Source organism: Kogia breviceps, chromosome 19 (assembly GCF_026419965.1).
Source record: "Kogia breviceps isolate mKogBre1 chromosome 19, mKogBre1 haplotype 1, whole genome shotgun sequence".
Taxonomy (NCBI): Eukaryota; Metazoa; Chordata; class Mammalia; order Artiodactyla; family Physeteridae; genus Kogia; species Kogia breviceps.
Window position 1 is genome coordinate 14,709,681 of NC_081328.1, and position 13,438 is coordinate 14,723,118.

The window sequence follows — 13,438 nt, forward strand, 5'->3', positions numbered from 1 at the left end:
TGTGTGCTGATAGTCATTTGTGTACTTTATTATCCTCTCTACCATCCCATTAAATGGCATGAATGTGCCTTGCTACCACTGGGTAGCATTCTTGAGGACTTAGTCTGGTCTAGGCATTATATGAAGGGCATATATACATATTCCATTTAATCCCCATGCCTTATGTGGTAGGTACTATTATTTCCATTTAAAAAATGGGAAAATAGGGCTTCCCTGGTGGCGCAGTGGTTGAGAATCCGCCTGCCGATGCAGGAGACACGGGTTCGTGCCCTGGTCCGGGAAGATCCCACATGCCGCGGAGCAACTAAGCCCGTGAGCCATGGCCGCTGGGCCTGCGCATCCGGAGCCTGTGCTCCGCAACGGGAGAGGCCACAACAGTGAGAGGCCCGCATACCGCAAAAAAAAAAAAAAAAAAAAAAAAAAAAAATGGGAAAATAGAGGCACGGAGGCCTTAAGTGACTTGCCCAAGATTGCATCACTGTTAACCCGAATTTGTTTTCAGCTTTGTTACCTGACATCTGAAGCCTAAACTCTTTCATGGGTTTTATTTATCTTTATATCCCCTACATTTAGTAGTTGCTTGATAAATACGTACTTTTCCCAACATTTTATCACAAGGCTCTGCAAACATTTAGAAAAGTTAAAGAGTTTTACAGTGAACACCCCATCTCCTAGACTCTACAGTGAACACTTTACTATCCTTGTTTATCACATCTTTAACCCTTGATGCAACCCTCAAGGCATCTTATATTTTTGATGCATCTCAGAGTAAATTGCAGACACCAATATACGTTGCCCTCAATACGTTAGCATACATATCATTAACTAGAGTTCGATATTTGTTTACCGTTCTTTTCTTCTTTTGAGTGAATATTTCATACAATGAAATTCACTAATCTTATGTGCACTATTTGATGACAATTGACAAAATGTATACATCTGTCAACTCAAGCCCTTATCAAGATATGTAACATGAACATTACCCTGGAAAGTTCCCTTATGCCCTTTCTCAGGTAATCCCCACTTCCCAGAGGTAACCACTGTTCTGATTTTTTTTCACCATGGGTTACTTTTGCCTATACTAGAAATTCATATAAAAAGTACCGTACCAGTATGTCGAAGTCTTCTTTTACAGTCACTTAACAGATGTTTTTGAGATTCATCCCAATTGTGTGTATCAGTAGTAGTTTCCTTTTTATTGCTGACTAGTATTCCATGATATGAATATGTAAATTGTTTCTCCTGTTGATGAATTGACAGTTGCATACTTGAATTGAAAGGTCCTTGCCCTCAAAATGCTTTCTGTCTTAAAGTAATAAAGCAGCTGAGTTGACTGATTCAGTGGTACTTTGCTTTGATTTGGGGGATAGTAGGGTCAAGATGATTTAGGTATGTACCCTAATTTACACACAGACCTTCCCTCCACTTAAAATTAGGAAAGGCCTCCTGGAGTAGAGTGAGGGGTGAAAGGCAGAGAAGGAGGTCAGAAAAACTGTAAGGTTACCTTCGGTGGGGGGGTAAGAGATGAAGGGGAGGCAGGTAGAAACTGCAGCTTGGAATGGGAGTGAGGAGGTAGTGATTGCTGCTGGAGACTTTGGACCTTAGGACAGGAGATGCGGGAAGTCCAAGGTCCACAGGAAGTTGACAGAGCCCAGGTCTCTGGCGAATTGGGCTTTGAGATGCATAGGAGCAGCTGCAGCTATACTGCAGGACTGACCCTGGAGGGGGAGGTTGCGGGTAGCTCTAGACATGTGGCACAGGAGAGAACCCAAGCCACAGCCAGGCCTGGCAATTGTAGGGACAGCAGTGGGGAAGAGGTACCTTGTGAGCTGTGTAGATAACAGTGGCAGGACAGGGCTGAGGAGGGAAGGGCTGAAATGGACCTAGTCTCCAAAGGCCCCAGGGTTAGGATGAGAGGGGTGACTTTGGCAGAAAGTTAATACATAACCTATGTCCACAAGAGACTTAAATATTTGGAATTTTCTAGCTAGAAGAGACCTAGATCATCTAGTCCAACCTTGAGCAAAGTGACAGGCTCAAGGTCCCCTAGCGATTTGTTGGCAGATCCAGGCCTAGATACCAGATCTTCTAACATTTCCTGCCAGCACTATCCCCCTGTGCTGCTGCTGTGACTGTCTGTTGTTTCCGCCTGATGCAATGACAGTGAGGGACAAGGTTTTGCCGAGACAGCCCAAAGTTTCTAGAATTCTAGGGGCTGTTTTCCGTTGATACTGCTTAGATGTCTAGTCCCCAGCAAAGAGCCAGCACTGGGTAAGTAGTGCAGAGTGAAAATTGGAGACCATAAAAGGTGTCTTGGTGGGATAGCATTGTAGGCGGTTTGGTTCTCTGTGGTTGGGCTGAGGCTGAGACATTGGTTTGTTCCCTCCAAGTCCCCAAGGTGGGTTTCTTCATTTCCCCCACATGTCCCTCTGGAGCCATCTTCTAAACTAGCCTTTTAAGAGAGAGCAAGTAGTGATGGGTGAGAGGTAAGGTGAGCAGTGACCAACCAAAGATCCTGCATCCTAGCATATGGTAGGTCTGTCCATACCCCCAACAGCGTTCAGGAGGAGAGGGAGAGACCCCCTATGTTAAAGTAGAGCCCTGAAGAGAGGATGCCTGTTGCCGGGCTCTCCTTCACCCTGAATCAGTCCAGGCTCAGCTAGCCGAGGCTGTCCCTGGCTTTGCACTTCTTGGGCCCTAGATTTCCTGTCTTCCCGCTCCCAGGTACTGTGCTTGGAACATTAAGAACTAAAAAGTTCAGAGGGAACTTTGTTTTACCAGGTAGGAACGGAGGTCAGAGGGGGAGAGGGGTGCCTGCTAGGTCCACAGGGAACCAGTGACTGGGCCAGATCTCCCACCTCTTTGGATATGATCTATAACTCAAGAGTTCTCTAGACCTGCACTGTCCAATCCAACAGCCGCAAGCACAGGGCTGTTGAATATTTGAAATGTGGTTTGTCTGAATTGAGATGTGCTCTAAGTGTTAAATGTGCACCGGATTTCGAAGACTTAATATGGAAAAGAGAATGTGAAATATCTCAATATTTTTTACATAGGTTACATGTTGAGATGACAATATTTTGCATACCTCCATTAAATAAAGTATATGGTTAAAGTTAATTTTAACCGTTTCTTCTTACCTTTTTTAATATGGATGCTAGAAAATTTACAATTCCATATATGACTTGAATTATATTTCTTGTGGACAGCGCTGCTCTAGAAAGGATACTCTGATCGCTCAGGGGCCACATGGGTCAGGGTGCTGGGCAGGGGGAAAGCAGTTAGCCAGTACCCCGGGGCCCTTGGGCGCTTCTGTCCTTGATGCCTTCCTAGTCATTGTACCTGGGTTGGGGGTCCTTCTCAGTAGAATTGGGGGGCCTGGAAGGCCCTGCTTGGTTGTGGCAGTGGGGTACACAGAGAGGAAAAGGCCTCTCCAGGGCTTGGCAAGAGCTCGCTGCTGCAAGGGGTAAGCTTGTAGGTCTTGTGTCTAGAACTCAGAGTGGGAGGTCTTCATGGAGAAAGAAAAAGGTACATTTAATTTCTAGTTAGGTGGTACAGCCTCCTTCTTGTTCCCTGTAGGTTAGAACAAGGAAGGCTCTCTCAACTCCACCCCACCAGGTTTTTCTCCATCCTGTCCCCAGATTGGTATGCCTAGGGGTGGGAGTAGGTTGGCGCCCTAGGCACATAAACCCTGGAGCTGGGGTTTTCTCTCAGGCTGCCGCGACTTTCTTCCTGATGCTATAATTAGGTGCTGGTCTGGGGAAAAGGATGTGAACTTTTCAGGATCCTGTTTATCCAGCAGACCCCACGCCCACCCCCACCTTGCAGCTGTCTATCCTCTATTCAGTCTGGAACTTCCCCTTACCTCCCTCCCTGCTTCACTTTGGGCGCCCAGGCCCTAGAAAGAAAACAACATCTGCCGTTGAATCCTGCAGTCACCGCCTACTAGCTGTGTGACAACTAACATATACTTAATTTTCTGAGCCCTGTTTTCTCATTTGTAAAGTAGAGATCATGATACCTACCTTGCAGGGATGCTGTGAGGTTCAAATGAGATAGTGTGTGTAAAGTGCCTGGCATTATGCCTGGTGAGTGGCAGTCATTAAATAAGTGTTGGTTCTTTGAGATCTTCTGTCAGGCAGTGGCTAAGGCTGCTGCTCCAGGGATAGCAGGTTTAGGAAAGAGCCCAGTAGCATTTGATGCCTATTGCCTTAATGGACATTGGCTATGGGAGGTGATGGTGCACAGAGTCCATTTCCTTTTTCCTTTGTGTTTGAATCCTTTAAAAAAATATATTTATTTATCTATTTATTTTATGTTTGGCTGTGTTGGGTCTTAGTTGTGGCACGTGGGCTTCTCTCTAGTTGTGTCGTGTGGGCTCAGTAGTTGAGGAGCACGGGCTTAGTTGCCCTGCAGCACGTGTGATCTTAGTTCACTGACCGAACCCGCGTCCCCTGCATTGGAAGGTGGATTGTTTTTTTTTAATTAAAAATATTTGTTTATTTGTTTTATTTCTTTAATTTTAGCTGTGTTGGGTCTTTGTTGCTGTGCACGGACTTTTCTTCGCTAGTTGCAGTGAGCGGGGGCTACTCTTTGTTGTGGTGTGAGGGCTTCTCATTGCGGTGGCTTTTCTTTTCTTTTTTTTTTTTTTTAATATTTTTATTTACTTATTTGGTCGCGCCTGGTCTTAGTTGCGGCAGGCAGGCTCCTTTGTTGCGGCTCGCGCGGTGGCTTCTCTTGTTGTGGAGCACGGGCTCTAGGCGCGTGGGCTTCAGTAGTTGTGGCTCGTGGGCTCTAGGGCGCAGGCTCAGTAGTTGTGGCGCACGGGCTTAGTTGCTCCGCGGCATGTGGGATCTTCCCAGACCAGGGCTCAAACCCGTGTCCCCTGCATTGGAAGGTGGATTCTTAACCACTGCACCACCAGGGAAGCCCCGGAAGGCGGATTCTTAACCACTGGACCACCAGGGAAGTCCCTTGCGTTTGAATCTTAAGTCAGGTCCCAAGTTGGCTTGATGGCATCCTCTAACCAGGAGGTTAGATCTCCCAGATGCCACCACCATGCACACCTAAGCCTGGGTCTTTCAGGGATTACAGGAAATGACAGGCTTTGGAGTCTGGGCTTTTATAAACTGATCTAAACCTCGTCTCCGTATTTGTAAAATGGGGGTAATGACAGACCTACCCATAGCTGTGTTGTGAAGATTACCTTAATTGAGACGGTACTGTGTAAAACAGAGCACCTGGCACATAGCTGGCACTCAGTGAGGGAAAGCTGTGCTCATTAGTTGGCCGTGTCTGGATGGGAGACACAGAAAGAGGCTCTGCTTGAATAACCTTCCTCTCTGTTTCTGTTTGCAGCAGCAAGGTGGGGCACGAAGGCCCTGTGCTGAGCACCCGTAATCCTCTGGGGTGCCACCCCTAAAAATAGCACCCCACCATGTTTAACCTAATGAAGAAAGACAAGGACAAGGATGGCACACGGAAGGAGAAGAAGGAGAAAAAGGAGAAGAAGGAGCGGATGTCAGCGGCGGAGCTGCGGAGCCTGGAGGAGATGAGCCTGAGGCGTGGCTTCTTCAACCTGAACCGCTCCTCCAAGCGTGACTCGAAGACACGCTTGGAAATCTCCAACCCCATCCCCATCAAGGTGGCCAGCGGCTCCGACCTGCACCTGACTGACATCGACTCCGACAGCAACAGGGGCAGCGTCATCCTGGACTCGGGCCACCTGAGCACAGCCAGCTCCAGCGATGACCTCAAGGGTGAGGAAGGCAGCTTACGGGGCTCGGTGCTGCAGCGGGCCGCCAAGTTCGGCTCCCTGGCCAAGCAGAACTCACAGATGATCGTCAAGCGCTTCTCCTTCTCCCAGCGCAGCCGGGATGAGAGCGCCTCAGAAACCTCCACCCCCTCAGAGCACTCGGCCGCCCCGTCTCCACAGGTGGAGGTGAGGACCCTAGAGGGACAGCTGATGCAGCATGCCGGCCCAGGCATCCCTCGACCGGGACCTCGGTCCCGAGCCCCTGAGCTGGTGACCAAAAGGTTCCCGGCTGACCTGCGCTTGCCCCCCGTGGTGCCCCCGCTACCCCCTGCCCTCCGGGAACTGGAACTGCAGCGACGGCCCACGGGGGACTTCGGCTTCTCCCTGCGACGCACAACCATGCTGGATCGGGGCCCCGAGGGCCAGGTCTATCGGAGGGTGGTTCACTTTGCTGAGCCCGGCGCGGGCACCAAGGACCTGGCCCTGGGGCTGGTGCCGGGTGATCGTCTGGTGGAGATTAATGGGCACAACGTGGAGAGCAAGTCCAGGGACGAGATTGTGGAGATGATCCGGCAGTCTGGGGACGGCGTGCGGCTCAAGGTGCAGCCCATCCCAGAGCTCAGCGAGCTGAGTCGGAGCTGGCTGCGGAGCGGCGAGGGACCCCGCAGGGAGCCAGCCCATGTGAGTGTTGGCCTGGGCAGCCGGGGGTAAGCAGGGATTGGGGATACTGGCACCTCCTGCGACTGTGCCTGGGTGGATGATTGGGGTACCCAGGAGCTACCGTCAGAGCCTAGCGAGTGTGTGACCGGTGAAGCCGTGCCACTCCTTGGGCTCCGGGACGACGTACCTGGCCTGTGGGATGGAGTGACCTCAGAAGGTGTGATACACAGCGATACAAGCTTTATGATACCCTGGTGGGATAATATGTCCTGAGCCCTAAATTGGGGCATGGGGGCTAACATGTGCCACTTCCAGATGTGAGACACACTCTGGGCTACTACTCGTCCAGACTGGTATCTGGATTAAAATACAGGATTTCCATTATTTAGATATTGGAGGTGAAAAAAAGATAAATTATTTTAAATCAGGGCTCACATTTGGTAGCTCCTGGGGAGATGACCTCAGGCCTCCTTTTACCCCTGAGTGACTGAGGAGCTGAATAACAGGTAAGGTTGCACAGATAATCAGTGGCCAGATCATCGAGGACCTTGTAAATAATGGTAGGAGTTCAGATTTTATCCCAGTGAAACGGGACCATTGTAGGGTGTTCAGCAGGGGAGTGACTGGATCTGATTTATAAAGATCACTCGGGCTCCAAGAGTCTTTATTATCTCTTGGAAGAAGAAAAAGCACGGCCCTGGAAAGGCAAAAGGGATCAAGCCTACAGAGATAGTATGACCTGACTATCCCTGAGATCCCAACTCTTATCCTGCCCACACAAAACAGCAGTGGAAGGGGGTGACATAGGAGCAGAAGAGATTGAGATTAGATGTATGAGCAGGTCTCTGAGGGGATGGAGATCTCTAACCCCAGGGGACTTTTGATAGGGTGGCTACATATCAGTTTGGAATGTTCTGCCTACAGACAGTCCAGGAGGGACAAGTTGGCCTCTATCCATCCCTCTATCCTGGCTGTGGGTTTTAGGATCCTTCGGATCTGGTCCCTGCAGCCTGACCACTGCGTAGCCTGGCCAGGACCTTTCAGCACTAAGTGACCGGCCAGATGTGTCAAAGTCAGAAGTGGGAGGAAATGCTAAGGAAGCAAGCAGAGTCCTGGTCCTAGCTTTCTCCTGGGGAGGGGAAGTGGAAGCTCAGATGGCTGTTCAGCCTGGCAGCATCTCGGGCCAGGGGGGCCTGGGAGCGGCAGGATTAGGCTCCGGCAGGAAGCACTGGAGCTGGGTTCCCGACCTTCCTTTACCCTGGGGCTGGTGGGGTCAGGCAGCTGTGCTAGTCAGGAAAGGGTAGTGAGTGGAAGGGAGCCTGTTGTGGAATCCAGGGGAGGACCTGGACTCACTTATTCCGGAAACACACATCAGGCACCTACTATGTGTTAGCCATCAGGCTAGACTGAACTCAGGGAACTGCAACTTAGAGGGAGTGGTCTTTATTTTAGAACCAAGAATCTTACCATGTTGCCATGTCTGTCTTGCTTTCTACCAGGCTAACCTTGCTTTTAACAGATGGAACTCTCTTCTTCTTAAAGAATGAATCTCCCCTGGGGGATTGTTGCCAGCTCCCTGTTGAACCACAGCACAGGCCTCTGTGGGGCCCTGGGCCTGGCATCTTGGATGCTGTTGAGTTTTGTCTTTATAGCACAGGGATCATCCTGGTATCTCAAATTTCCCAGCCACTCTCCCTTCCCAGCTAGCTGCTGCTCCCTCATCCCTGGGGAAGTGGATGGCTTAGCTTTGGAGGCCCTGGTGGATTCCACATTACAGCAGGTATCCCTGAAATGCTGGCTTGTTCTCGTCCCTGTGGGGCAAACCCAGCTGGTGGCCACAGGACGTCTTCGTCCACCTGAGGGATCGGGCAGGGGACGGAGTAGAAAGCCCCATCCTCATGCGTCTCCTAGAGCGCTCCGACAGGTTAAGAGAAGCCCTGTATCTTTTCCTACCTGGGTAGGTGGTGGGGACTCAGGCCACAGCAGAGGGGAGTGGAATGAGCCCAGCATTCCAGCTTCCTGGGACAGACCCCGGAGCTGGTGTGGGAGTGCTGCAGCCTCTTCTGCGCCTCTCATCCTCTATCTCCTCCTCTTCCTCCCACTCCTCCTCTGCTCCTTTTCTTGGCAGCAGTTCTAATCCCAGCTCCATGCCGAGAAAAGAGTCTTCCCGCCTCCTGCGGGCTGCTGGGTGGGGTACCCTGACAACTCCAGCCCGGCGGGTACAGCTCCTGGCCGCCACCCTGCCCAATCAGGCCATCCATCAACTGTGTCCACACGTTGCCTGTCCCCAGGGAGCTCTGAGGGAGCTGGCTAGCCATCTGTTCTCTTTCGGCACACAGATGGGGGCCAGGCCCCATGGCTTTTTCCGTGGCCTCTTCAGAAGGCCCCAGGGAGAGGCAGCCCCTTGGGTTTCCTTCTCACATGGTGTGTGTCCAGAATGCATGGCTCGCACCTTCTTCGTGAATCCCTGTAGCTGCTAGACAGGGTTCCACTGGGAGCAGGGGTGAGCTACGGTAGTAAGATAGACTTGGGGCCTGATAGAAACCACTCAGCTGACCTGAGAGGAGAAACTCTTCTGCGTCTTTTCTTCCTCTCACCTGTCTATTAAACAAACATTTGTTGAGCACTTTCTGTGTGCTAGGTGCTGGGGTCCAGCAGTGAGCAGCACATAACCCCAGCCCCAAGGAACTCATAGTGTGGTGGGAGGGATGGTCAAGTGGCAGACAAGGACAATGCCATTTGGGAAGCTCAGTGACAGGGGCCAGGACACGGCCCTAGGGAGCACAGAAGAGGGACTTCTAGTACAGCCTTGGGAATGAGTCAGGGAGGACTGACATCTGGGTGGGAGATGAGTGTGTCAGGGAGGCAAGAGGAGGAAGAGGAAGGCTGTAAGACACATGTCAGGGTCTAGAGGTTGGAGAGAATGACACATCTGGGGAATAAGCCTGGGGGATAGTGTGGGGACATTATTGAGAGAAGCAGCAGGAGAAGCAAGCAGGGGCAGGTCACGAAGGCCCTTGTGAGTCACACTAGGGAATGTGAACTTTAACCCAAGGGCAATGAAGCAATTTAATTAGGGAGCGATGGGAACAGGTTTTTGAAAATCTCTCTGACTGCTTACGGAGAATGCTTTCAGGTGTAGCAAGGACAGCGGTGGGGAGAATAGTGAGGGAGCTGTTGTTGTAATCTCAGTAGGATGGATGGAGGCCTGAACTTGGGTAGGAGCAGTGGAGATGGAGAGATATATCAGATGGGAGCAACTGAGGTAGGCTCTGTTGTCTTTTTTATTTTATTTCAGTTTTTTTTAAATTAAAATGTAGTTGATTTACAATGTTGTGTTACTTTCTGGTGTACAGCAAAGTGATTCAGTTTTATATATGTATATAAAATATATATATATTTTTTCAGATTCTTTTCCATTATAGTTCATTACAAGATATTGAACATAGTTCCTTGTTGTTTATCTGTTTTATATATAGCAGTTTGTATCTGCTAATCCCAAACTCCTAATTTATCCTTCTCCCTCCCTTTCTCCTTTGGTAACCATAAGTTTGTGTTCTATGCCTGGGAGTCTATTTCTGTTCTTTTTAAAAAAATAATTAATTAATTAATAATATTATTAATTTTTTGGCTGTGTCGGGTCTTCATTGCTGCACACGGGCTTTCTCTAGTTGTGGCGAGCGGGGGCTACTTTTCGTTGCAGTACGCAGGCTTCTCATTGCAGTGGCTTCTCTTGTTGCGGAGCACGGGCTCTAGGCACGCGGGCTTCAGTAGTTGTGGCTCATGGGCTCTACAGTGCAGGCTCGGTAGTTGTGGTGCACAGCTTAGTTGCCCCGTGGCATGTGGGATCTTCCCAGACCAGGGCTCGAACCCATGTCCCCTGCATTGGCAGTCAGATTCTTAACCACCGTGCCACCGGGGAAGTCCCAGTTTCTGTTCTGTAAATAAGTTCATTTGTATCATTTTTTAATATTTTACATATAAGTGATAGCATAGGATATTTGTCTTTCTCTGACTTACTTCACTTAGTATGATAATCTCTGGGTCCATCCATGTTGCTGCAAATGGCACTATTTCATTCTTTTTTATGGCCGAGTAGTAGTCCATTGTGTATATATACCACATCTTCTTTATCCATTCATCTGTCCAGGTCTTGGCTATTGCAAATAGTGCTGCTAGGAACACTGGGGTGCACTGTAGTCTTGTTGATTGGTTGGTGTGGGAGAAGGAAGAGAAGAGGGGTCAAACATGACTGCCAGGTTTAGGAGAAGATGCTACATTCTTTCCTTGGCTCCTCAGGGAAAATGTTCTAGGGACATCTGTTTTGGGATCAATTACCCTTAAGTTTTCTAAAGGCAAAGAGTTCTTTGAGTTGGCGAGATTGAGGGAGGTGTTGGTAACGGTGAGGATCTTAAAACCCCAGTTGGTTCAGAATTCCTTCCTCCAGGTCCAAGAGTCTGAGTGGGAAAGTCAAGAACCATTAAGAAGGGGTAGAAGCCTGGCCGGGACTAGGACCTGGGAGAGGGGAGAGTGGTCCCTTCTCTTTGTATCCCCAGTGGGCCCTTCGCGGGGGACACATGTGTTGTCTGGGAATGTAAGATGTTTCTGCTGAGCTCAGAAAAGCCCAGATGGCTAAACCGTGGCCGATGTGGTTGTCCCCCTGCCACCAAGAGCCAGAGGAGCTGGCCTGCATGGGAGCCATACCTGGAAAGCACTGCTCCCCTGAGCTTCTGAGGATGTGGTGGGAGGGGAGAGATGGGGGTTTAAAGGAAGGCCTACCACTCCTTCCCAGTCAAAGCTAGTTTCCTGAGCTGTCAGGCACTTGCCCGAGATCCGTGGTACAGTTTCTTCTGTTGGACCTTGGGGTTTGTACTCAAAGGCTATAGGGGGCTTCCCTGGTGGCACAGTGGTTAAGAATCCACCTGCCAATGCATGGGACATAGTTTCGAGCCCTGGTCCGGGAAGATCCCACATGTCGCGGAGCAGCTAAGCCCGTGCGCCACAACTACTGAGCCTGCGCTCTAGAGCCCACGAGCCACAACTACTGAAGCCTGCACACCTAGAGCCCGTGCTCCACAACCAGAGAAGCCCCCACTCGACACAACTAGAGAAAGGCTGAGCCTAGCAACAAAGACCCAACTCAGCCATAAATAAATAAATAGATAAAACAAACAAAGGCTATAGGGCTGTCAGGTTCCTTAAGCAGTCGTCGTGTCCATCTAAACCACATCCACACTCCAGAATCGGGAAGAGAGCATGTTATAGTGTAAAGAGCGTAGACTTTGGAGTCAGAAAGACCTGTGTTTGAGTTTTACTAAAGTTACCAAACTTTGTGAGCCTCAGTTTACTCACTCCCTTAAACACTGAATGAAGTGTGCTTAAGAACCAGCACTGTACCAGGCATAGGGGGATTAAATAAATAAAATATAATCTTTCCTTGAGGGAGCATAGACCTAAGTGAAGAAATGCAACCAATCACCATAACTGCTCTCACAGAGGTCTGCACAGCTATGCAGTGGGGTGAGAAGGAGGAAGTGGACAGTTGTGCTAGGGAGAAAAGGGGTGGCCATTAGGAGAGGCGAAGTGACCCATGACCTCTATAAACCGGCTCTATTCTATCCTCCCAGAATTTGAGAGGACTAAATCAGAGAAGGATGCACATCCAACTAACTACAGTTTTCTCTGAGAAAGAGAATAAGATTGGAGCTAAAGGGAGACTTGTTTTTTATTCTGTATACCATGCTTTATGGGCCTTTATTTAAGATAAACAAGTTTGTGTATTAGATGATGTCATTTACATAGACTTTAGCCGGTAGTAAATGCTTAGGAAGATTAGTTCCCTTCCCTCTGCACAGTCTCTAATGCCATCCAGGAGAGAGAATTTTTGCAGCCTCTTTAATTAATCCGTCCTAGTGCTCTCCAATTCTTGCCCCTGGTGAGGTTTTCTTTCCAACGGGACGCCTAACGCTTTTGTCCACACTCTTTCTCTGTAGCTCTGTCAAAAACAGCCAGCTGGCGGGGAAGATGGGATGCTGGAAGCTCTCTTTCTTTTTCCAGCTTTTTAGAGCCTGGCTTCTCAGGGCTGCAGGCATGGTCATCCGTGGCCTTGCAGGGGACTGGCTGGTCAGGGTTGCCTGCATCTGGGAGAAGGCAGGGGCCCCCTTGCTGTAGCGGAAGGCTCTAGTCCCCTGGGCGGAAATGGTATGAGCCTCACCAACCTTGTCCCCAGGGCCCCTGGGTGCTGTCAGGAGTGGGACCTGTAAGATTCCGAGGGGAGACTTGAAATTGTGCTGCTTCCAGGCCTTTGCCAGGCCAGCTTCTGGGCAGTGGGCTTCCCAGGGGCTTCTGGTGGTGGAGAAGTTGGGTACTGCCTGAGTTCAGGGTTCTAAAATGCTCTGTTCCTAATGTTACTCCAGGAATTTTTTACTTCATTTTGCGCCAAAGCTTCTGGCACCTCTGGCGTCAGAGTCTCACCATGTGAGAGCCCTGGTTTGGGGACTCAGAGTGGAACACAAACTACGTCCTTTTGGTAATGAGAGGTGGGTGGGTAGGTGTCAAGGGTGTGAGAACTGGTGGGTGAAAGGTCTTTGGGAGCATTTTGGGGGGTTGTCCTGGATTAGTGGGGTACATGGGACCAGCAGGATAGTGTGGTAGACTAGGTCACTTCTATTCTGCTAGGTCTCCCTTTTGTCTTCAGAGGACCATTCTGCTTTTTTCCCACTGAGATGCTAGATGAACTACAGTCCCAGAGTGCCCTGGCCACCCAGCCCGTGGGTGGTGGGCACAGTGCCCAGGCCACATTGGACTGGGTGTGGGTACATGTCATGGTCATCGGTTGTTTTTGCAGGCACAGCTTGGATTCCTGGTGCAGGGCAGAGCCTTGATTGAGGTAGCCTGCTCCGGCCCCTTCCAGCCCTGGCCAGAACTCCTCTGGCCCATCCTGATACCCCTGGCCACCTTGTCCTCCTCTCCCTTCTAATCTCTCTTATTTACATTGAAGTGGTTCTGGAAAATACCAGATAT

General features: G+C 49.9%; 1 protein-coding gene across 18 annotated transcripts in view; it reads left to right on the top strand.

Moving 5' to 3' along the window:
• MYO18A (myosin XVIIIA) overlaps positions 1 to 13,438 on the top strand; it is a 96,531-nt gene that overhangs the window by 5,561 nt on the left and 77,532 nt on the right. For 17 of the 18 annotated variants that reach the window (XM_067021620.1, XM_067021623.1, XM_067021630.1 and 14 more), the window contains exon 2: positions 5,359 to 6,436. In XM_067021620.1, coding sequence (XP_066877721.1) covers positions 5,438 to 6,436 — 999 coding nt within the window. In that variant the 5' untranslated portion in view covers positions 5,359 to 5,437. The remainder of the gene's footprint in view (positions 1 to 5,358; positions 6,437 to 13,438) is intronic. The other variant, XM_067021622.1, reaches the window with a different exon arrangement.